Source organism: Gymnoscopelus braueri, assembly GCF_963280865.1.
Source record: "Gymnoscopelus braueri genome assembly, chromosome: 3".
In the NCBI taxonomy this organism is placed as follows: domain Eukaryota; kingdom Metazoa; phylum Chordata; class Actinopteri; order Myctophiformes; family Myctophidae; genus Gymnoscopelus; species Gymnoscopelus braueri.
In genome coordinates this window covers 46,629,177-46,652,190 of record NC_137612.1, presented here as the reverse complement: position 1 = coordinate 46,652,190, position 23,014 = coordinate 46,629,177, and the positions used below count along the sequence as shown (strand labels likewise).

The window sequence follows — 23,014 nt, the reverse complement described above, 5'->3', positions numbered from 1 at the left end:
ATTAAACTGCAACCGCAGGTGTCCGTCCGGGGCATGACATTAAACTGCAACCGCAGATGTCCGGGGCACGACATTAAACTGCAACCGCAGGTGTCCGTCCGGGGCATGACATTAAACTGCAACCGCAGGTGTCCGTCCGGGGCATGACATTAAACTGCAACCGCAGGTGTCCGTCCGGGGCATGACATTAAACTGCAACCGCAGGTGTCCGGGGCACGACATTAAACTGCAACCGCAGGTGTCCGGGGCATGACATTAAACTGCAACCGCAGGTGTCCGGGGCACGACATCAGGCACGTGCAGAAGGATTTGGAGAGGCAGGGGCTGGAATTTCAAAAGGGCACTTTTTGGATTTTGTTTCACGGACAATTATCATACTTCTAGGCCCAAAAACCCGAAAAGGTATCACTGCGTCCTTAATGGCCTCAAAGTCACGCACCCAACAAGCTTTGAACTGAGCAGATTGGACATTCCGTTCCAGAGATAATGGCCAAAACATCTTGAAAACGGCCACTTTCGCCGATTTTCAATCGCCAATTTTTGGCCATTGTCGCCCGTTTTTCTTTAATAACACGGGCTAGGAAGGTTGTACGGCGACAAACTAGATACATGAGAAAAGTTCACTTTGAGCTGCATCCAACACATCCACTGGCATTTCCGTCAGCCTTACCGTTAGCCCGCTTGGGGCAGTTGAACTTTTCTTCCTTTTTTTTCTTTTTTCCCAGTCTGGAGAGGGCACTTTTTTAGCAACGGGTAAAAGGGCAGGGGCTCAAGCCCCCTTTCATGTCTATGTGTGCACGTGCATGCACGACATTAAACTGCAACCGCAGGTGTCCGGGGCATGACATTAAACTGCAACCGCAGGCGTCTTGGGCATGACGTTAAACTGCAACCGCAGGCTGTAGAGAGGTAGTACCTTACCTCAGCAAGGGTCCTTTGGCAAAGGAAAATATCCCTACTGTTAGTCCTGGTCCTCCTACATGCCTGTATGGTACTTCCCGTGGTGCCTAGTCTAGCCAACACATTGGGAAAGAAGACTGATTTTCGGCAAACTGCACAGAGTCTGGTGGCTGGTGGCATTGCTGGTGCTGACCTGGCTGCTGAATATCAAGAGAGGGTGACCGGGAAGCTTTCGGTTAATGACCATGAAACTGAACTCATGAACTTGCTCCCAAAGAAGGGGGTGACTGGTTATTTTCCTATCCTGCAAGGTCACATGAAGATGGCCTGGGAAAGCGCTGTGAGACCTGGACCTGTCATCACTAGTGTTGTGTAAAGGCATGGGTCTTTTGTTGTGATTGATATGGACAGTGGACAAGAGAAGACGGAAAAGAGACTTTTGCCTGGGCTTAAAATGCAGGTGGATGGGACTTCTGAAAGTATTCCCATTTCTGAGGGGGAGTAGATGTTTGTAAGGTGGCATCGCATGCTATAGTTACAACCTGGGGTTATAGATCTGATGTGATCTGTGCTTCTGTGTACCATTTATTTGGTATTTTTCAAATTATGGCTATGGGGTAAGTTGAGCAACTGGATTTGGGATAAGTTGAGGCTATAGTACATCAAATCAATGAGAAAAATATATATTTCCTAAAAATGATTGCAGGTGTTTTTCTAGATCAATTTACCCCACATTGAGGGTTAGTTGTGCCAAAGGAACACTTTATTGACGCGTTTTCCGCTTGCCCGGTGTTGCTGGGGTCATTGCTGACAGCGAGCTCAGGTGCTGGTACCCAGCATCCCCCCTGCCCACTCTCCATCTCCCTCTCTTCCTCTCCCTCCCCTCCCTCTCTCTCTCTCTCTCCCTCGCTCCCTCTCTCTATCCCTTCCTCGCTGACTCTCCCTCCCCCCTCACCTTCTTGGTCTGTCTGTCTGTCTGTCTGTCTGACTGTCTGTCTCTCTCTCCTCCCTGATTGAGCTCTGGTCTGACATCTCACCCAACAGAATCTGGTGCCTAACAATGGCGGTTGATTTTCGCTGTCATAAACCGTTGCCTAACAATTCGGATTTGCATAATACTGTGACACCAGGCATGTCCATGCAACCCAGATATTTGCCAATTTGCGGCGATGTCAGCACATGACACAAACGTGACATCCAGAGGATTTGATAGGTCGAATTGGGTCGCACATTCTGTCACAAATGTGACATCCGGATGCGATGTTTGAGGTCAGTTGGTCAAACTGTGCTCGCGTTATGCCCGGGACAGACAGACAGACCGACTGACAGACACAGAGATTTTGTGAATGAACATATGAAGGCATGCATATATGTTGTAACTAAGATATACGCGGAAATCGAGCGCAGCAATAGTTCAGGTAGAAATGGCAGGCAGGAGGTGTACACACTCAGCCTCACACTCCCCTCCCCCCTAACCTCACTCAGCTCCCTTCATTCCCATTCACTACAACACACTACAACACATACGCACTCAATCTAAATGGTTCATTTATGCATTCTTTTTAAGCAGATCACTGTTCACTCTTCATGCTCATTAAATGGTCTCAGCTCTGTTCCTGCAGCTGTCTGTTATAAAACTCCCTCAACCTCCCCAGCCTCCTTAGCGTGCCATCTAAGTTACATGTATGATTCTGTGGGTTGTATGATGTTAAGTGTGTGGGCCCTCAGTATCCTAACTTATGCTTGAAGGGCTCAATATTTTAATGTTTGTTCTGTGGATTCTATGTTAATCTGTTTTATGAACTCATGTCCTTGAAGGGTTCTATGTTGATGCATAACTCTGTATCTTATGCTCTGCTTCTGGGGGGGTTGTGATCTAAGATTCTGTGTCATGCTTGCACAGATAATCTGTAGTATCACAATTTATTGCAATAGCAGAGTAGCAAGCATACACACACACACACACACACACACACACACACACACACACACACACACACACACACACACACACACACACACACACACACACACACACACACACACACACACACACACACACACACACACACACACACACACACACACACACACACAGTGCAGAGCTTGATTGTATTTTTTTCATGGACTAGTGCTAGACTAGCAGCGTTGTGTTATCCCAAAACGTGTCGACATTGTGAGCTTGTAGATAGATTTCTATGTGTGACTTGGGCTGTCACGATTATGACATTTTACATAATAATAAACGATTTAATTGTGTTTTTGTTGTTGAACACTGGAGCATATGAATAAAGATTATTCTTAAATATAAATTCTTGTTTGGCTTTTAGGCTTTGAAGTTGCACAGGGCAGATATGACAAATAACCTAAATATACAACAAAATGACTGACATATTTAATAACTTTATACTTTCAAAAAATATTAATAGTGGAAATTATGCTAAATAATTGTGATTATATCAAATAATTGCGATTAGGCGATTATGTAATAATTGTGACAGGTCTATGTGTGACGCCGTCGTACGACAAAATATATATCAGGCTTTATAAAGCCAAGTTTATGGGTGATTAAGTTGATGTGACAGAAGTGTCTCCCGCAGTGTAGCCCACCAGGCCACAGTGCAAAGACCACGGAGGAGCAGGGAAAGAGAAGTCATGGCAAACAAGCAGAGAATCTCATTAATAAAACATTCGGAGGGAATTAGAACATTCAGATCATCCACAAAGGCATGTAAGTGCCTTTGTGGATGATCGTTTGTGGATGATGCGTGCACGCACGCACGCACGCACGCACGCACGCACGCACGCACGCACGCACGCACGCACGCACGCACGCAAACAATTTAAGGATTTCATCTCCTCTCCACCTTTTCTCCATTAACCTGCAGCCAGAAATTGGCAGCTACGGATAATTTGGCTCTAAACCCCAGAGACATATAGCTGCTAGTATACTTGCTAGTATACTACACACACAAACACACCCGCATGCCTACAAAAAATTTGATGTACAAATTATTGAAGCCTCATTTTGACACTATCCTGTTCTTGAGTCAACTACATTCTACTATGAGAAAAAATACTTTTGATTTTATTAATTTTGTTTTTTTATTACCAATACAATGGAGAGAGCATACAGTATGTGGTAGTCATAACACCCACAATGTTAATAAAAAACATTTCCACCTTCAATATACAGTATAAAAATACTTTTTAAAATAACACCATTTCTCCTGCAAATAGACATGCAGCCAGCTTTCCCAAAACAAACAAACAAACAAACAAAGTAAACAAACAAAAAATACTTTCCCCAAATAATACAAAAAGAAAACATATGTACAGTACATGTAGTGCTTTAGTCTTCATTTATAATAAAAACAAGAATACAAATAACTTTTCTTAAGGAAGTTATATAAACAGTACAGATCTGTACACATAATGGACAGTCTCATTATCTGTGTGCAACAACAGTCAGTTTCAAAAGCTAAAGTACTGTTGAAACGGACAAACAATGAATACGACTGGGGTAAAGTTCAGGATTTAAATGGAAATAATAAATAGACAAAAGCTAAACATGGCCAAGATATTGATCTATCAACTGAACATTTTCAAGCCCTTGCCAGTCTTTATACAGCATTTTAACGTTTATGACGCTGAGAAGAGATGACTAGGGCTCGGGCTGGATCACCGGCCTCTTTCGCCTGGAAAACACACAAAGTTTGTGCATACGTAAGTGTGTGTGTAGGGGTGTGTGTAGGGGTGTGTGTGTGTGTGTGTGTGTGTGTGTGTGTGTGTGTGTGTGTGTGTGTGTGTGTGTGTGTGTGTGTGTGTGTGTGTGTGTGTGTGTGTGTGTGTGTGTGTGTGTGTTAGAGTCAGGACAGCAAAAACATAAAGAAAACACTCTTCTCTATGACCTCTTGCACGCCTACTCCAAAACTGCTATCCAATGAGTAGGAGAAACTCTCACTGGAAACAGTGGAGAGAATGAGCGAGCAGCTCACTCGCTGGGGTGTGACTAAGCTGTGAGGGAGTGGTGACAGGACCATTCATTCAGACAGACAGGGCGCGAACTATAGCAGGACTGTTTTCTTAGTCTCGCTCCCGCTGGATTTCTGACCAATTCCGTCTGCGCCCGCAATGGTTTCAATTCTGGCCGCTGGCAGTTAAGTGCCGCATAATCCCACATTATAAACCGCATAATCCCTTAATATTTTCATTGGGAACTAAGAAACGAACACAGAATGAGAGAGAGAGAGAGAGAGAGAGAGAGAGAGAGAGAGAGAGAGAGAGAGAGAGAGAGCAGAGCACCACGGACTTTGACACAATGGGCTCGGGTGGACGCACATACCGGTACATTCTCCTCTAAATTTAGCCATAAGATAAATGTGTTCATATCAAGCTAAAGTAAAGCACGGACACACAGGTGTGCTACATCGGTTTATTGCACGACAGTGTGTTATTTTGACTGCAGATATTTTAAAACAACTATGGGACCTGCAGGATCCCAATCCAAAAGCAGGGATCTAGTGCAAACCAAAACTAGAGGTCTCCGCCAGGTCAGGTACGTTATTGTGGCCTCCTGGTGGCGCTATAATAGGCCAATGTGAAAAGGGTGCCATTTGTTCTTAGGCTTTTCACTGCAATCGGACACTGCATTCATGATTTGAGGCATTTTGTTCCAAAAATATGTTTGCAAAATTAGACCTGCTGGTGGCGCTATAACAGGCCAATGTGAAAAGGGTGGCATTTCTTCGTCGGCCTACTAGAAATGTGCGTGTGAAATTTCACGGAAATCACAAGCTGCGTTCATGATTTGAGGCATTTTGTTCAAAACGGAACAATCCTGCAAACTTTGGAAGCCAATCTTAGGCAATCAGGATGGAATATGGGAAATCGGATAAACCCGTGTTGATCACATGACTATAGAGATACTGTGTACCGATTTGTGTGATGTTTGGACAAAATCTGTAGGAGTAGTATCAATAAATGTGTTTTGCACATATCGGCCTCCTGGTGGCGCTATAACAGGCCAATCTGAAAAATTTGGGCCAGAGGTTCTGAGTTGGCATCCAGAGAGTGTGCGCGCACAGTTTCGCAGCGGCCGGGCCAACGGTGCCAGAGATTAGCTGCTAACGGACGGACAGGACAGACACACGGACGGACAGACACACGGACGGACGGACACACGGACGTACGGACGGACAGGGGGTAAAACATACTCTCTCGCCATGCCTTTCGGCCCGGCGGAGACAATTAGTTCAGTAAAATTGGAAGAGAAGTGTATTAAAACAACAAAAGAGGTATGTGCACTGCAGAATATAAACAAACAGGACACATAACAGCTTTTGTTGGCGTGACTTGCTGCAGTCGCCATATGTTTGTTACTCTGAGTAATAGTGCAATGTGGACAATATTAATGTGTGCACCTGGGCGAGCCCCTACCCCGCTCCCCGCCCCCTTCTATCCACTTTTCACTTTAATATCGCCTGGGATCCGAAGTTTTCCGCGAGCAAGAAAGTCATTCTTTCAATCGAACCCAATTCGATTCCTGTGTTTTTTCAGATGCGTAAAAACTGTATCGACCAATAAAAAAGTCACATCGGCCTCTGTATGCAAGGGCATTAACCACTTACACTTACAGTACCCTACATACTTATTTGTAAGTCAAATGGTGAAAATAGCAGATCTACAAGCTACATCAAATGTTAGCCTATTTTCACAGAATGTTACCTATTTTCACAGAATGTTTGCCAATTTTCACAGAATGAAACGCCTCTTTTTGCTGATGTTCTCCGATTATGACATGCCCTGGAATAGGGGCCCGTATGTGTGTACCTGTGAACTCCGCAAGGCAGCGCTCCTCACACTGCTCCAGCTGGAGGAAGCGGTTGGCGTTGCCCTCACAGCCACTGTAGATGAATGGCCTGCAGGCCAGCACCTGCTTGTTGAAGTACCAGCGCATCGTGTATCGACTGCAGCTCCCCTCGTCCATGGGCAGCAGGCACAGGTCTGCTGGCGCTGCGGGAACAAAACACACACGTTCAGTGTTGCACACACACATGGCACGCTCACAGGCGCACCTGTGAGCGTGCGTGCACGCACACACACACGAACGCGCACACACACACACACACACGCGCGCACACGCACACACACACACAGTGCACACACAGTGCACACACGCACGCACACACACACACACACACACACACACACACACACACACAGAGGAGGCAAGACAAAGTGGAGGAGCTGAGCCTGGGAAGCATTAATGCATTATTTATACTCTGTAGAACAGTGTTGCTTGCTGAAAAGAAATTTCAAGCTAACAACGTATTGCTATGCACGCTTTCAGCTTGGAAATCTGTTCTTTCCGGCAAGCAACACCGTTGCGCTTCAGAGTATGTATGTATTAAGCTTAAGAGGCAATGGGAAGGAGACCTCAGCTGACTGGAAAGACAAAAATAGCAACGACTACACAGCATAAATGGTTATTTAACTCTGAGTATGTAAAAATGTTACTCAGGATTGTACAGTCTACACAGATGAAATCCCATTATAGTCACTGATTTATTCATATATCATATTTTTGTAAATGATCATAATTATAGACACATTATATACTGGTGACAAAGAAAGACCAAGCAAAGTGTTTTTCTCGTGTTTCTCTTATCTCGCTGTGTAACCTGGATGCACATAATACCTCCAAGACACGGATCGATAGCAACGAAGCCAGCCAGCCTGTGAGGCATGCAGAGACGGACATGCAGTCAACAGGCAAGCAGGCAGAACTGATGCCTCCAGAGGCCCAGCAGAGGACCGTGTGAGTTGTTTACCTTCCTCCTTCACCTCCCTCTTGGACCTGACTGACTCGGATGCAACTGCGTTCACAGGTTTGCGAACTGCGAATGCTTTCTGAACAATGACTTTGGCTGATTTCTTTGGTTCAACTCTGGCTGTTTTCTGAGCTTCGATTTTTGCAGATTCACCTGTCGATACAGAACGCACACGCACACACACACGCACACACACACACAAACAAACACGCAAGCAAGCAGCGAACACATATCTATCAACAGATGATTACGTTGACTGACACATTACACATTCAGTCCAGACTAATGTGTAATGGCAACACAATAGCAAAATCACGATCTGTCGTACAATGGCGTCGCATGTCGAAAATGCGTTGCATCCACGACATGCGAGCTTGTAGATCAGCTATTTTGGACGCATGACACAATCATACATACAATAAAGTAAAAATCTGGCTTGACTAGCCTAATGTGACACACATGATAATTACATGAAGACACACAGAACAAAGGTCAAAGGTCAGAGGCTGTGGGCTTGTGTAGCAGACAGTGAGAGACAGGCTGTGGGCAGTGGTTGAGGGATGACACTGAACAATAGTGCTGGACGGGAGACAATATACCTGTGATTCTCAACCTTTTTCATTTCAAGGACCCCCAGTTCGATAAACATTAGACCCCCATTTGATACGCCCTCTCCACCAATCTACACCAAACATTGTTTTAACTCTGAGACGGTACAAATGGAACTATGGGCCGGTAAGGGTCCATTTCTTTCCATTCGTACAACCCCATCAGGGTACATTCGGTTCCTAACTATTAATCACTTAGCTGGGGACCCTCTGGAACTCCTCCAAGGACCCCCTTTGGGTGCCCTGGACCACTCGTTGAGAACCAGTGGTGTACGGCATTGGTTCTCAAAGTGGGGTCCGGGGACCCCCATGGGTCCTTGGGGGGGTACCAGGCGGTCCACTTTAACCACATTTTATACTTTGGCTATTCAAAAATAGCAGATATACAAGCTCATAGCGCGGCACTCGGTGCCACGCTATGAGCTTGTAGATCTGCTATTTTTGAAAAATCCCTGGCACAAAATATTTTTTAGATGGGGGGGTCCGCAGCCAAATACATATCATTTTGAGGGTCCTTAACATGAAGAAGTTTGAGAACCACTGGTTCTAAGCATGAAGGGTCTCGTGCTTTATACAGTACCGGCACTCTGGTTAGCAAGGAAGAGATGCAGCTGCTCCTTGGGTTCGTCGTAGGCCTCGATGGAGTATATGTGCTCATAGTCTGGGTCGTTGGTGTTCACCACCACGCGCAGCTCGCGTCCTGAAACAGGAAATTTTATACATTCGAAAACTTGTGAAACAGGACATTCTGCATAATGAGTACTTTCTACTTTTGGTACTTTAAGTACATTTTGATACCAATACTTTTGTACTTTTACTCAAGTAAATTTTGAATTCCGGACTTTTACTTGTAACAGAGTATTTCTACATTGCAGTATTGATACTTTTACTTAAGTAAAAAATGGGAGTACTTTTTCCACCGCTGGGGGTTTCCCACCCCCTGAAGTAAGAGCAAAGCAAAATTGCTGCAGTGTGAATATAGTCATATAGAAAATGGTCAATATAGTCGACCAAGCTTCAAGCTCTGAGTAGGAAGGCTGGAGACTCCTACCAGCTGTCATCATCCTCTCCACATACACGTGTGGCAGGGTATTTGTAATCGGCCCTGTTTGTGTGTGAACAAATTAACTCGAGAACGGATGAGTGGATTTTCATGCATGAAACTATAGGTGGGAATGATGCCCTGAAAAGATCATTATGTTTTTTAAGGTCATGGCCACGATCAAGGTCAAACTTGGTAACAGATGGGTGCATTTTCACCGAACTTGGTGGGAGGCTGCCCTGAAGACATAATTAACTTTTGGGTCAAAAGGCTCAAAGTTTATCGTCACCATCAAGGTAAAGGTCAGAATGACATAAATCGACCATAACACATCCCCCCCATAAACAATGCCTGGATAATTGTCACATTTTTCTGTGGCACGGTATCACAGTTACACCTATTCTCATAAGGAGAGGAATGGACAAAGACACAAATGGAGTCCTCTGTTTTCTTAATGAGAAAACCACCAACTTGTTCAGAGGTCTCCAGACATAGTAAACACCCTGTTAAAAATGGGTTGTTAGGAACAGACAAAAAAAAACGACTGACAAGACACAAAGAGCGAGAGGGTTTGATAAGAAGATAAGACAGTGTCGGAACAGACACACTCACCCGCCTCACCCCTCAGGGTCAGTGGGACCTCTGTTGCGGGCCGGGCTCTGACCGCGGTCCGGGACTGAGGTTCTGATGCTGAACCTGAGAGAAGCAGACAGTACAAGGAGAGGGCAAACACAGCAAGTGGGAAGGGGCACCGCAGCAACAGAGCAGGGATACGGACGGGGGGAGCAAGAGGGTCCGAGGATGTGTGTGAGACAAAGAAAAAGACAGCCAACATAAAGGGCAAAAGGACAGAACATTGATCCACCACCGATCCTTCCAGCATTCCAACAGAAACACCAGTTAACCATGAGGTTATGAGATTAAAGGCGGTTACACACCGGCGAATATGCGAATATACGCAAAATTCGGACTCGTTCCGAATAATTAAAAGACGCTTTTTTCGCTCCGCGAAACTGGTGTGGAAGCTTGCATTGACTTTATAAGGTTTTAAAACAAAACGTATTATTCGCATGAAAAAAATCGCCCCGGTGTGTAAGGACCTTAAGAGTTGAGTAATTGAGATGATGACAAATAGCAAATTAACTGACTTTCCATGAGACTTCCCTGGTTTGACTTGATGCTGCAGACTCAAACTCTTAACGGCTTGGACACAACATGACATACATACAGGGCCTCTACATCCAGGCCTGTGGCCAGGGATGCATAGATTTCACTTTAACACTTCACACTTGTCTTAGCTGAAATACTATAGTTTTCTTTACGTAAAGCAACCTTTAAACTGGGTCTGCATGAGGGGCAACAGATGGCACTGTCTCCTCAACACTTTCAACTCAGTTAACACACACTTTTGCACTCAAACGACCACAATGGAAATCTCTCAAGCTAATGGAAGCTATCAAGCTTTTTTTGTGTTTTATCCTTTTGACAGATTATGTACAAATATATGGTAATGTATAAGCATAAAAAAAAATCAATCAATCAATCAATCGTTCAATTTTGCAAAAATGGTTAGATGAGGATCCCCCTGATATAAAATTATGCTATGAGAAAATTATGTCCATATTACCAATGGAGAGGTTATCACATGTATTAAGAGGCACTCTTGCTGATTTTGTTAGAGACTGGTCACCAATTGCAAGGTTTTTGAAAGAAGAATGGAAAAGAGTAATTTGTATGAGAGTGGCCAATATATGAGAAGTTTAACTGCATTTGGGGAGTAAACACGACTACTACTATTAATTTATTGTATTTTATTATCATAACTTTCGTTCAATTGTTGGTTGCTGGCTTGTTGTTGATTCTGTCTTGTTTTTATTTATCTCATTGTGAGTATGTTGTCTTATGTGTCTAGTGTTGTGCACTTAATTGTTAAAAATCAATAAAAAATATTGAAAGAGAATCAATCGTGGAAATTAAAGGCTACATTTAAGTAATAAAATAAACATAAAAACTATTTGGTCAATTATAGATTCCTGAATTATACAGGTGACAAATAAGGACCAAAGCAAAATGTTTTTCTTGTCTGGCTGTGTAATCTGAATGCACATACCGCCTCAAGGGACACGGATCGATTGCAACAAAGCCAATTAAAACTCTCAAAGTGTACAAATGGACTCGTAGGTTCTATTTGCACACTATCAGACACACTCAGGATTTTGCGGCGGCAGATGCAACTGAGCATGAGGGAAAATGTGGAGCCGCAAGAGGAGGTTTCTGAGTAAAAACCTAAAATGACAGCTTAGGTATATGGAAGGTCCTCTCTGTGACTCATAACTCTTGCCCTTGTGTCACCTTGTGTCCCACCTGCTGCAGTGCAGCAGTTTACTCACCTCCACATGCTGGGACGCGGGCAGATGGACAGGAGGTGTGCAGGAAGGATTGGAAAATAAAAATAAAGGTCAGGTTAAACAAACTGCTCCACAGTGTATTATTATTTCAACAGAAGTTGTGAAACTTAGTCCAGTGGATCTCAAATCTCAAATGTTCATGTCAAGGACCCCCATATTGATACGGCATGTATTTGGCGGCGGACCCCTATTTGAATAGATTTGTCAAGATTTGTCAAGATTTGTCAAGATTTGTCAAGATTTTTTTTAAATAGACAAAAAAATTAATAGCATTTAAATGTTTAAAGTGTTCCTCATTTTGCTGGGGACCTCTCTGGAACCTCCTGGGGGTCCCCGGACCCCATTTTGAGAACCACTGTCTTAGTCTAATAACCACTTCACCCTTTATACCTTATTCAAGTTTAGGCCTACATGGGTTGGCTCTGACGCCAAATATCTTTAGCGGAAATAGCCGATCTACAAGCTCTTTGTGAGCTTGTAGATCTGATCATTTTGGCGAACGTCTCCCTCCAGAATAGGGATGCTGGGGTTCAAGTGGTTAAATGAGAGGTAGCCTCGATCTCCAGGCTTTTATTGTTTAGTTTAGCTAAAAAATAAAAGCCTGGCCCAACCATAGCCTGTACTGGGTATGAGGAAGTGTTTCATTTCCCAACCAACCAGAGTGCAGTGGGCGTCGCTCGTAATGTTGTGTTAACGGGGCGGGGGTTGACGGACAGATCGGTGAACCAATGGGATCAGCCGCAGTCTCTCGCCGGCTCTATACACCCGCCCCTCTATACACGAAATCAGGAGCGTTGGGGCAGACTAAATGAGAGGCAGCGTTCCAAAAGGGAGACTACGGGCTGATGGGTTAGACCAGTGTTTCTCAACCTGTGGGCTGTGGCCCACTGGTGGGGGCGTGAGGATATTGCAAGTTGGCCCCCAAATAATTGGCAAAACACTAAGATTTCAATGATAATATAACATTAATATATATCTTTTTTAAAGAAGTAAAATGTAGTGTAAAATGCGATACCGATGAATAGAGACTTAATGTTGGTTCCATTGATCCAAGCCGGAACACAATCGATCGGCTGATCATTAAAATAAACGTGCTCTGAAAATGCATGCGGCCCACTCATCTGACCACTTTTACACGGCAACCGGGGTCAGATGGGTGGGCCACGAAACACCTTTTAGATTTTCCAAGTGGGCCCTGGAGGCGGTTCCAGGTGGTTCCCAGCAAAATGATGGAAGAGTTGGTAACCAAATGGACCCTTATAGATCTTTAACTCTTGAGAGTGTAAAATGAAACCAAATGGACCCTTACGGTCCATTTGGTTTCATTTTACACTCTCAAGAGTTAAATTAGTGTTAAACATCTGCATTACTTAATTAAATAATTGTTATTTTGATCAACGTTTGCCTGTTATCTCTCCTTATGGTACCAACATCAATACAACATGGAACTGTGGACAAAATCGTATCCGACGATAATGAAATATTGTAAGTCTTGGGGTCTGAGAGTCTAAATCTCATCAAATGGTGGTCCGTGGCTCAAATGCCGAATAAGTAATGGACTTTGATGTGAAAAGGGTTGAAAACCACTGTGTTAGACTCACCACAGTGCTGACTCATCTCAGTGCGAACATACTCTCGGATCTCATCCTCCTGCATGCAGCATGAGAGAAATGAGGGCAAGTAAGACCAAGATACAGACGTGCTTCCTTTACCAATTGGGTAACACATTCTATGAAGTGCATTGTCTATAATGCATTATAAACATACTTGCAATTCATTGTAATCCGCTTATAATACTGTATAATTACAGTTATGAGCACTCATAAATATTCATGGCAAGTCATTATAATTTAAAGTCGTTATATATATTTTTTATAATTACTGTAATGACTTCATAATTGGTGGACACTCACAGAGACTTTCTTTTGCAAGGAGAATGTGTTATGATTATTTGTATAAATTGGTATATTCTTTAGAGGTGTTAACTATAATTATACAGTGTTAGCAGATAATAATGCATTATGAGTATGTCTCTAATGCATTACAGAAAGTGTGTGTGTGTGTGTGTGTGTGTGTGTGTGTGTGTGTGTGTGTGTGTGTGTGTGTGTGTGTGTGTGTGTGTGTGTGTGTGTGTGTGTGTGTGTGTGTGTGTGTGTGTCTTCCCCCTTACCCCCCCTCTTCTTCTTCCCTTTCTTTTTAATGGAAATAACTGAATTTCACCCACTATTTTACACCTGTAAACCTGTGATGTGATGTGACTATAAAGTTGTTCTGATTCTGAGTGTGCGCGCAGTAAAATCCTCAGTGATAATACTGAAATACTGAAAAATGGACACAAATGGACCTGCTAAATCAACACTGAGGATTGTACTGTGTGCAAAGTGTGTGTCTGTTGGTCTGATCTTTAGATTCGGGTCGGAGCAGCGATGAACTGACCATCATGCCTGGCTCTCCTCTGTCTCCCTTGGCTCCATCTGGACCCAGCTCTCCCTGGAACACAGACAGATAGATCTCAGTGCACACAAGAAGCCATAGAGCGCTTACAGAAACCTACAAAGCAGAAAATGCGCTCATCTCCAGACTGAGAGCAAGGTACGGTTCAGCAACAGAATACAAAGTTGTGGTTTAATCAGCGGAACAGTGTATTATGCCGATTAACAAAATGACCGTATAGCATGCTTTCCCACTCTCGTCCCTCACTACCAGAATTCAAAATCATACCAAAATGTAATCATATCCGATTAGCATTCTGAGCTGGAAAATATACTGCCGTGCTTGAGCCACTGTCATATTAGCATATACAAAGTTGCCACTCCTCAGATGACAATAATAACTTCATTTCTGCCTCCCTGAAGAAGACATTGTTCGTGCATTGGGTCAGCGTGTGTCAAGTGTCTAGTCAGCACAATGTACATTATCAGGTGAGTGGGGGGGGGGGGGTCACAGCATTTTTCAGGTCTCATTATACAGTAGCATCGCCCATCAAAGACAAATGACTGGAACTCATGCATTGTCAAAGAATAACACAATAAAAAATAAAATAAAATGATCAGAGGGAAATAAATCAGTGACAGAAAGTGTACATAAAGCCTAAAGGTAGTGTAAGGTATATTTTATTCTTAAAATAAGTGTTAACTCTATATTCTGATGGTAATCATTGCTATAGAGTGAGTTGTTCAGTAACAGCTGGGTCTCCCCATCTCTCCAGCTGTTTAGTAGGCAGTAACGATTTACCTTAAATCAATTAAAATCGATTCAAACTGGTGACAATTTAAATCGATTTAATAAAAAAAATCATTGCGATGCAAACAGCAGAAAAAAGAAGAAAATACAAGATCTTTGTAAGAGAATTGATTAAAAAAAATAGTTTTCAGTCATTTGATACTGCATTGAAAAGAGGACAAAGAGAAAACACAGTGATCGTTACATGCCTAGTAAACAGAACATTTTCAGGTCAGGATACCAATTTTATCCAATCAGGAGAGAGAATTCATGCAGGATACATGATAAACAAGTGAAATTGGAAGTGATGACGCCAAGAAATGAGCAGACAAAATTTAACTGGAACTGGAACTCTATGAAAAACGATGCTGACAAATGGGTACTCTCTTGCCTGAAATTGGCAATCCACCTGAAAATGCATTTTCTGTTTATTAAAGAGCTGGAGAGATGGGAATACCGGTGTTATTGAACAAACGCTCCACAGCAATGATATGATTACTATCAGAATATAGAGCTTTAACCTTTAAACAAAAAAACGTTTTGTTTTAACCAAAAATTATCACTTACCCTACCTTTAAGCTAAAAAAAACAAGACAAAGCGTGACACTCACGTGCAATCCTCGCTCTCCTGGTATCCCAGGGATTCCCCGAGGGCCCACCATGGCAGGTCCAATTGGACCTCTCTCTCCCTGACACACAGTCACATCGTTATATTAAACATGGTTTTGATCCACAAGGCGGTTGAACTCGATTCAGTGCTACCATAACTTGTATTTTTTGATTTCTTTGGCTATTCAAAATTTGCATATATATAAGCTCATAGCGCTATGAGCTTGTAGATCTGCTAATTTAGAAGAAAAACAAAACGTGAAAATGTGCGCAAATCTTTGAATATATATATATATTTTTTACTCAAATCTTTGCTTCTGGTGGGGGTCCCTGGAACAAAATATTTTTAGATGGGGGTCCGCGGCCAAATACATATCATTTTGGGTGGTCCTTGACATGGAAAGGTTTGAGAACCACTGATATATAGCAACATATGTAAAAACAAAACAGAAAACCTGTTAGGATTTAGAGGACATTTGTAGAATCCCCAGAAGCAAAGATTTTTGTAAAAAATGTTCGCTTTAAAAAAGATATATATTTTTTAAATCAAAAAAGATTTGCAGATCTACAAGCTAGTATGAGCTTGTGTATCTGCTATTTTTGAATAGCCAAAGTATAAAATAATGGTTAAAGTGGTTACACAGATGCGTTCCCGGTATCTGTGTAACCACCAAGTATGCTCCTCTGAGCGTACTATTCTATTCAATTAGCTTTGAGGAAAACACACAAATACTAAAAAAATCACACCCTGTGTGAAGTGGGCGGTGTCTTGCTAGCTAATCACAATACTGAATGGAGTCAACCAGTCATGTACAAAAAATAAATACATTTAATCAAACACTCTTTATGATGGAAGAAACCATAACTTTAAAAAAACAAATTTATGTTTTTTTAAAAGTTATGGTTTCTTATATAGGGCTATGCACATGTGTCATGTTTCCCTAGCCAATCACAGTCCTGAATAGACTGTGATTGGCCAATCACGGTGCAGGGTTAGGGGGGTACACTGGTGGCCAATCACAGCGCAGGATTTGGTGTGCAAATATCCAAACCTCACATATAGGGGCGGTTTCACCGCCCAAAAATCACACCCAGTGTGAAGTGGGCGGTGTGGTCACAGTGGTCATCACAGTGATGGAAGAAAAGTAATATTGTGGACCAACCATTGTACACCCCTAACTTAAAAAAACCCATAAATGTGTTTTTTTAAAGTGCATAGTCCTATTTATAGGGCTATGCACATGTGTCATGTTTCACTAGCCAATCACAGTCCTGAATAGACTGTGATTGGCCAATCACGGTGCAGGGTTAGGGGGGTACACTGGTGGCCAATCACAGCGCAGGGTTGGGGGGGTGCAATCGATGTCGATGTCCAAACCTCACATATAGGGGCGGTTTCACCGCCCAAAAAAAGAACATTCAGTGGACGCGTGACCACGAGGGATCATACGAGTAAGCTCAAATCTTCCCATAGTACTGTATGTAATTATACCTTTTGGCCCTGGAGTCCCTCTGGGCCTTTAGCACCACCTGGCCCCTGAGGGCCAGTCAGACCAGAAGCCCCATCCACTCCTCTGGGTCCAGGGGGGCCCGGTATACCAGGGGGTCCCTGGATAAAACAGACCAGGCCATAATGTACACTTGTAAAGCAAGAATACACATTGTGCGCACTGCATGTCAGCTTAGAATGGATTAAATCAGTACAGTACCGTGTTCCTTTGAGGTTAAAAACTCACCCTTTCCCCCTTTTCTCCCTGAGTTCCTTTGGCCCCTACGACTCCGTCAAAACCACGATCACCCTACGCAGACATAGAAGCAGATTATTTAAAACTGTATTTTGGCCAGGAAGATCCCACTGAGAAACAATATCCGTTCTATAATATTTTCTTAATATCACTGCGTAGATATTAGTCTGGAATCTTTGTGTGGAACCTGCATTTCCAAGGGGGCGGATTTAAAAAAATGCCTCTGGTGATAAACCCGCCCCATATTTGCATACTGGTTCCTGATTGGTGCCCCACAACTTCGGGGGCAGCTAAAATCCAATCACAAAAGAGCGGGCCAGACCAGATCTTTTTTTGCACTGGCAGATTCGTCTGGTTTCCAGGCTAACCCCAGACACACTTAACCACTTTGACTTTAAACAACAAAGAATAGCATATCGTTGCTGTCCGGCAGAAACCAGCTAACTCCATTTTTACGCTTTTGCGTTTTTTTTTCCATAAATCAGGGCTTTGAACACCCTTTACGTCTGTGTGTTGGTAAAAACATATTGAACCAATGAAAAGCATTAAAAAGCGCTTCTGACAAAACCAGCTAACTCCATTGGATCCTCAAACTTTCTGCTAAACCAGCTAACTCCACCGTAGTTAGGTGGTTTTGCTGACTCCAGGCTCCACCCCCATTCAGCTGTTCTTATCAATGATGAACAAAACCTCCTAACTCCACTTTTTTCATTTACTGATTCCTGCCGGACAGCTGAGTTATCTACAATGCCTTAGTGTGATCGGCTATTTTCGCTCCTTTTGCAAGATGCTCTTGTATGAGAAAGTAGGCCGGGTATTTGAGATATGCAGATATAAAACGTTTCTGCCAGACAACAGCAATATGCAATTACATGCATTAAAAAAGAGAAGCATGGATATCAAGTAAAGATTATGTGAGGAAACACCAGGTTCCTTTAACTACTTAAGCCTGCGTGTTGCAACGTATTGCATTGTAGATCTACTAAATTCACCTAGCGACATGAGTATAAATTATTGTAAGCATATACTGTAGGCCTAAAGGCTATTTTTTGGAAATTCTCGCTGACATACCCAAAATAGGGACGCCCTAAAGTGGTTTGTAAAAGATCTTTTAAAGTGTTCAAAGGTGGTATAGTGCTTCTAAAGTAATGATATTTTGCAAGAACTTTGAAAGAGAAAGCCAGTTTCATCGAGCTCAAACTGCCCCTTGGGTATGTTTAAGAGAATCCCACAAGTAGATGGTAAAATAAGATAGATTCTTATTCCCTATACATGATGGCTATGATGATTGAACTTCTTAGAATAACCCCTTTTCGAAGGGGTCCTAAAGACAATGGCCCCGATTCAATTTACGACCATATTTTGATCTTATTATTAATATTTTGCATGAAGAAAATTGTCTTAAATGCCTGTAAGATCAAAATATGGTCGTAAATTGCTTAGTGAATGGGGGGATACAATGTAACCACGTTTGGAAAAAAACATTAAACAAAACAAAACTACAACAACCACATCAACCAAGCAATTTCAAGTGTGACAAAACAAGTAAAAAAAAACCATTAATAACAAACAATACAAAACAAAACAAAACAAAACAAAACAACAACAACACACAAGTCATAGTATTAAAGAATAGGTTATAAGAAATCGAGTTAAATTATAATTATATAATTATCTATTATATATAATGGTGTAATAATTATTAACTATAAACCTGTACATTTAATCACACAAATCCTGGAATATATACCTTGGAGCCGATCAGTCCTTCTTTCCCTCCGACTCCAGGTGCCCCTGCAGGCCCAACTTCACCCTGCAAAGCAGATAAAGCCTACGTGACGCTCACTGTAATACACAACAAGCCATATGAACATTGCAATGTTCCCTATGTAGACATTATGTTGTGGCCTGCAGGTGCTAAACACAGTGGTCACACACGGTTGCCCAACATTTTCTGGATCAGGGCCAACTTGAAAATCTCGAATGAAAACTCATTGTGATACAGATAATTAATGTTAATTAACGTTATATTATCATCCAATCCAGTGTTTTTCCCAATTATTTGGGGGCCCACTTGCAATACCCTCACGGCCCACCAGTGGGCCGCAGTCCACAGGTTGGGAATCACATTGGTCTTACCTGCTCTCCTTTCCTTCCTGGCAGGCCAGACCGCCCATGAATCCCAGCATCACCCTGAACACAAGCACATATATTACTGTTTATATCCTTAGTTGTCATTTCTTTCATGTCTTTATTGTGTGTTTTTTTGGGCTGCCGAAAAGCAAACATAACTTTTTCTTTTTGTACCCAGTGAATATAAATATCATCATAATATATCCAATCAATTACATGTAATGTAATGCTAAAGTCTTAAGTTACTCTCTCTAGTACTTCTGTGATGTATATTCCATTGGAATAATTGGGTTATAACATCCATTGGAATAATTGAGTTATAACATACAGCTGTGCTTTGATATTTCTGTACTAATGGTCAATCTTTGACTCGGAGTGACAATGTTTGATTGACTTGCATATTCCTCGTTTTAATTTCTCTACTGTGGTTGAGACTGTTTGAGGCCTTTCGCATGACTAACTCAATGAATAATCAGGTGATTATTGATTGAGTGCACCTGTCTGAACTCGTTCACTCCCCCACACTGGACTATATTTGTCTTGTTGTGTCACTTCACACCCCTCATGTTATGAAGAAGGTCTTGTTACTGAAAGCTCAACAAATAAGGTACATCCCCGCCACAGTACATTTTCTAACTTTGACTCAGACCAGACACCAGCTGTGCCATAAATATCAGTGGAAATGATTTGTTTGAAAACCACACCATGCTATTTCCTCTGGCTAATGTCTCCTACGTATGTCTCCTATTTCTCTTTCTCACCTTCTCTCCTTTGGCCCCATTCGCTCCACAAGCCCCCTTGGGTCCCCGGTCGCCCTGGAAACCCATGAGTTAGTCAGTGGCAGAGTCATATGAACGAAGTCGTCACTCACAGAGGATGACATGCTCCAAACCAGCAATTACCTATACATAGCATGGAATGGTCTTTTCATCTGCCACTTAGCCCAATACACACAAATGCATGGAAATGAACACCAATGTGCACTGCACACCCACATTCACCACTGTATGACTCATTAATGAGTGCCAGTTGCTCAGTTGTTTGCTGGTTTTACTGTAAGTAACTATCAGCAAGTGCAGAAGAACTAAATTCATTTCCGTAAAGCCAACATTCCAGACAGAAAGTAGGAACAAGCTGCGTAAGGGCAGCAGGAGATAAGGGTAATTTGAAGAGTTCTGAACGCCCGTGTGGATTCTGAGTGGGCTGATAACGTTTGGATTAGGCACGGCAACGTTTGATTAATAATATCTCATGATATATGATTGCACATCTATTGGAAGACACAAATTATCTGCGAACAGAGAAAATTGACTTTGTCGTACCAGTCGATTTCATCCCAGTTTTGTCCTTTTCACGTTTGGGGTGGACTATGATTCATACAGTTAAGAGTGGCCTCAGCATTCCATTTATTAAACAAAACGGAAGTAAGGAGAAGAATATGATGTATGAACAGTGGTGGACAAAGTACTCAACCCCAGTACTTGAGTCAAAAGTATAGATACTCCTGGTCAAATATTACTCAACTACAAGTGAAAGATGCTCATTCAAATTTGTACTTCAAAAGTACATACCGGTGAGTACTCTAAACATGCATTTTCTTTTTTAATATCAAAGCATTTTCCCCGAACTATTTAAATAAAGATCTACAAGCTCACAACGCGTTGCATCACAATGCATTGTGAGCTTGTAGATCTGCTATTTTCACTATTTTGGAAACTAGAAGTTTGGGCCGCTTGTTTGTGGCTGATGCCATGGCGAGTGGCGACACATTGATGTTAGACAACACACTCCAAATTTGGGCGTAGCTGCATTGGGAACTCCTTATATGGTTATGGCTGAGTCAGAGTGATGTCAGAGGTCTGCAGCCCTCCCATTAGCCCATTTTAATATAAATTTAGGATAGGGCCATGTCATGGACCTTTAAGTGGTTAATTCATAAGGTACTTTCTCCTTTTTGGGAGTCAAACACAGTCAAAAGTACAATATTTGTCTTTGAAATGTAGTGGAGAGAAAGTATCCAAAAATACAAATACTAAAGTACAGATACTATTTTTTCCCACTTAAGTACCGTACTCAGTAAATGTACTTTCCACCACTACTGTAAGAATATGTATGAATGACATCATCAGCCTCTTGAAAGCCAGAACCAGAGTTTGAAGGGTGTTTCTAGATTGAAACTAAACTTCAACATGAAAGGAAACAGCCAGCACAAACAAATCTTCAATAGATCAATGATAGCAATCCATTAAGTAGCGGATGTACATCGGCCAAGGTGGCCTTCTTCAGCACTCAAACCAGACACAACCATCAATTTAATAATGAGGTCCCAAAATAAAATGAATGGTACTATATTTGAACTCCCATGCCTACTGGGAGAAAAACAAAATTGTGATAACACAGCAGCCATTAGCCATTATGTGTTTCCTGCACTGTACCGAGTAGACCTCTGACACCTACAGCACATATAAATGGAGCTACTACCTTTAAACACATTTGAAATCTGAGGCTTTTTGTATGCTATTTGGCTGCTAATTGTCTTTATACCAAGCTAGAAGCTACCCTTGCCAACATGTAATGTATATATTTTGAACATTCATGGTTTTGTAACAGTTTTTCCAAGTTGCAATGTGACGTAGCTCTGTTTACACAATGCTGTATCCCCTCCAACTGTACATACTTAACCATTTCTTTCTTAAATTGTTTTATTATGCTTTTGACACTTGCTTTGGCAATGTAAACGTATGTTTTCTCATGTCAATAAAACTCCATTGAATTGAATTGGACTCTGCATCAGTTGAACAAATCCTTCTAATGCACACATTGTGGTTATAATTAATAAAGGCTGGATCTTAAAGTAGGAACATGGTCGTGAGTTAAGTTTAACAAATGAATGCATGATGTGCCCACTCTGGAAACCAGCACATCCAAAAGTGAGACTTATTTCACATCTAAAAGTGAGATTTCTCTTGCATCAAATGTGAAAGTAAACTAATTAGTAGGGAGAGTGCACCTGCAGTGGCATTTTTTTGTAATCTGTTTTTTCCCTCATTCATTCATTCATTTCATTTGTCTCTGTATGTTGTTTACTTTAATGGTTATGGTATTTTCTATTATCTCCATCTTATGGTTCGGGTTGGGGATAGGTGTAAGAAAGGGTTAAAATGAACCCCATGGGACATAGTTGACCTGGTCAACAAGAAGAAATCTTAACTAGACACCATAAGGGTCCTAAAAAAACTGGTTATTAAAAAAATGCCACTCGGGTGCACTGAGCACCTGCCCTACTAATTTGGCAGGCATTTTTTTCATTCACACATACATACATCCATTCCCTTGTTCTGCACTGCCTTGAACATTTTAGAAAATATTATCAATGTAGCTGTAAAAAAAAGAATGTGGGACCCAAATCAATTGTGAAAAAAAAAAAAAAAACACAAATCATGTTCAAATTTGCCAATGAATACATTTGCAAAATTGGATGCAAAAGCGGAATCGATTGCCAGCCCACAAGCCT

General features: G+C 42.1%; 2 protein-coding genes across 2 annotated transcripts in view; both read right to left on the bottom strand.

Annotated features, from left to right (window-relative positions):
* Positions 1–3,986: 3,986 nt before the first annotated feature.
* On the bottom strand, positions 3,987–10,739 carry LOC308082565 (uncharacterized protein). Its single transcript, XM_080424386.1, has 5 exons — positions 9,996–10,739; positions 8,922–9,041; positions 7,734–7,886; positions 6,733–6,915; positions 3,987–4,598 (listed from the first exon to the last, which is right to left on the bottom strand). Exons 1-5 carry the CDS (start codon positions 10,603–10,605, stop codon positions 4,582–4,584), a joined length of 1,083 nt encoding a protein of 360 aa, XP_080280512.1. The 5' UTR covers positions 10,606–10,739; the 3' UTR covers positions 3,987–4,581.
* Positions 10,740–11,020: 281 nt separating this feature from the next.
* col7a1 (collagen, type VII, alpha 1) overlaps positions 11,021–23,014 on the bottom strand; it is a 136,685-nt gene continuing 124,691 nt past the window's right edge. Inside the window, exons 106-114 of the mRNA XM_080424385.1 lie at positions 20,262–20,315; positions 19,507–19,560; positions 19,118–19,180; positions 17,359–17,421; positions 17,115–17,231; positions 15,625–15,702; positions 14,228–14,281; positions 13,393–13,441; positions 11,021–11,782 (exon numbers count right to left, since the gene is read on the bottom strand). Of these exons, the coding sequence (XP_080280511.1) occupies positions 11,766–11,782; positions 13,393–13,441; positions 14,228–14,281; positions 15,625–15,702; positions 17,115–17,231; positions 17,359–17,421; positions 19,118–19,180; positions 19,507–19,560; positions 20,262–20,315 (549 nt within the window). The 3' untranslated portion in view covers positions 11,021–11,765. The remainder of the gene's footprint in view (positions 11,783–13,392; positions 13,442–14,227; positions 14,282–15,624; positions 15,703–17,114; positions 17,232–17,358; positions 17,422–19,117; positions 19,181–19,506; positions 19,561–20,261; positions 20,316–23,014) is intronic.

Excerpts from the sequence above, each read along its gene's own strand:
- LOC308082565 (XM_080424386.1), bottom strand. The coding sequence starts at position 10,605 with ATGTCATGTTGTGTCCAAGCCGTTAAGAGTTTGAGTCTGCAGCATCAA. Across the intron at positions 7,887-8,921 it reads CCTTGCTAACCAGAGTGCCG|GTGAATCTGCAAAAATCGAA; the intron begins GTACTGTATAAA and ends CTGTATCGACAG. Across the intron at positions 6,916-7,733 it reads GAGGGAGGTGAAGGAGGAAG|CGCCAGCAGACCTGTGCCTG; the intron begins GTAAACAACTCA and ends TTGTTCCCGCAG.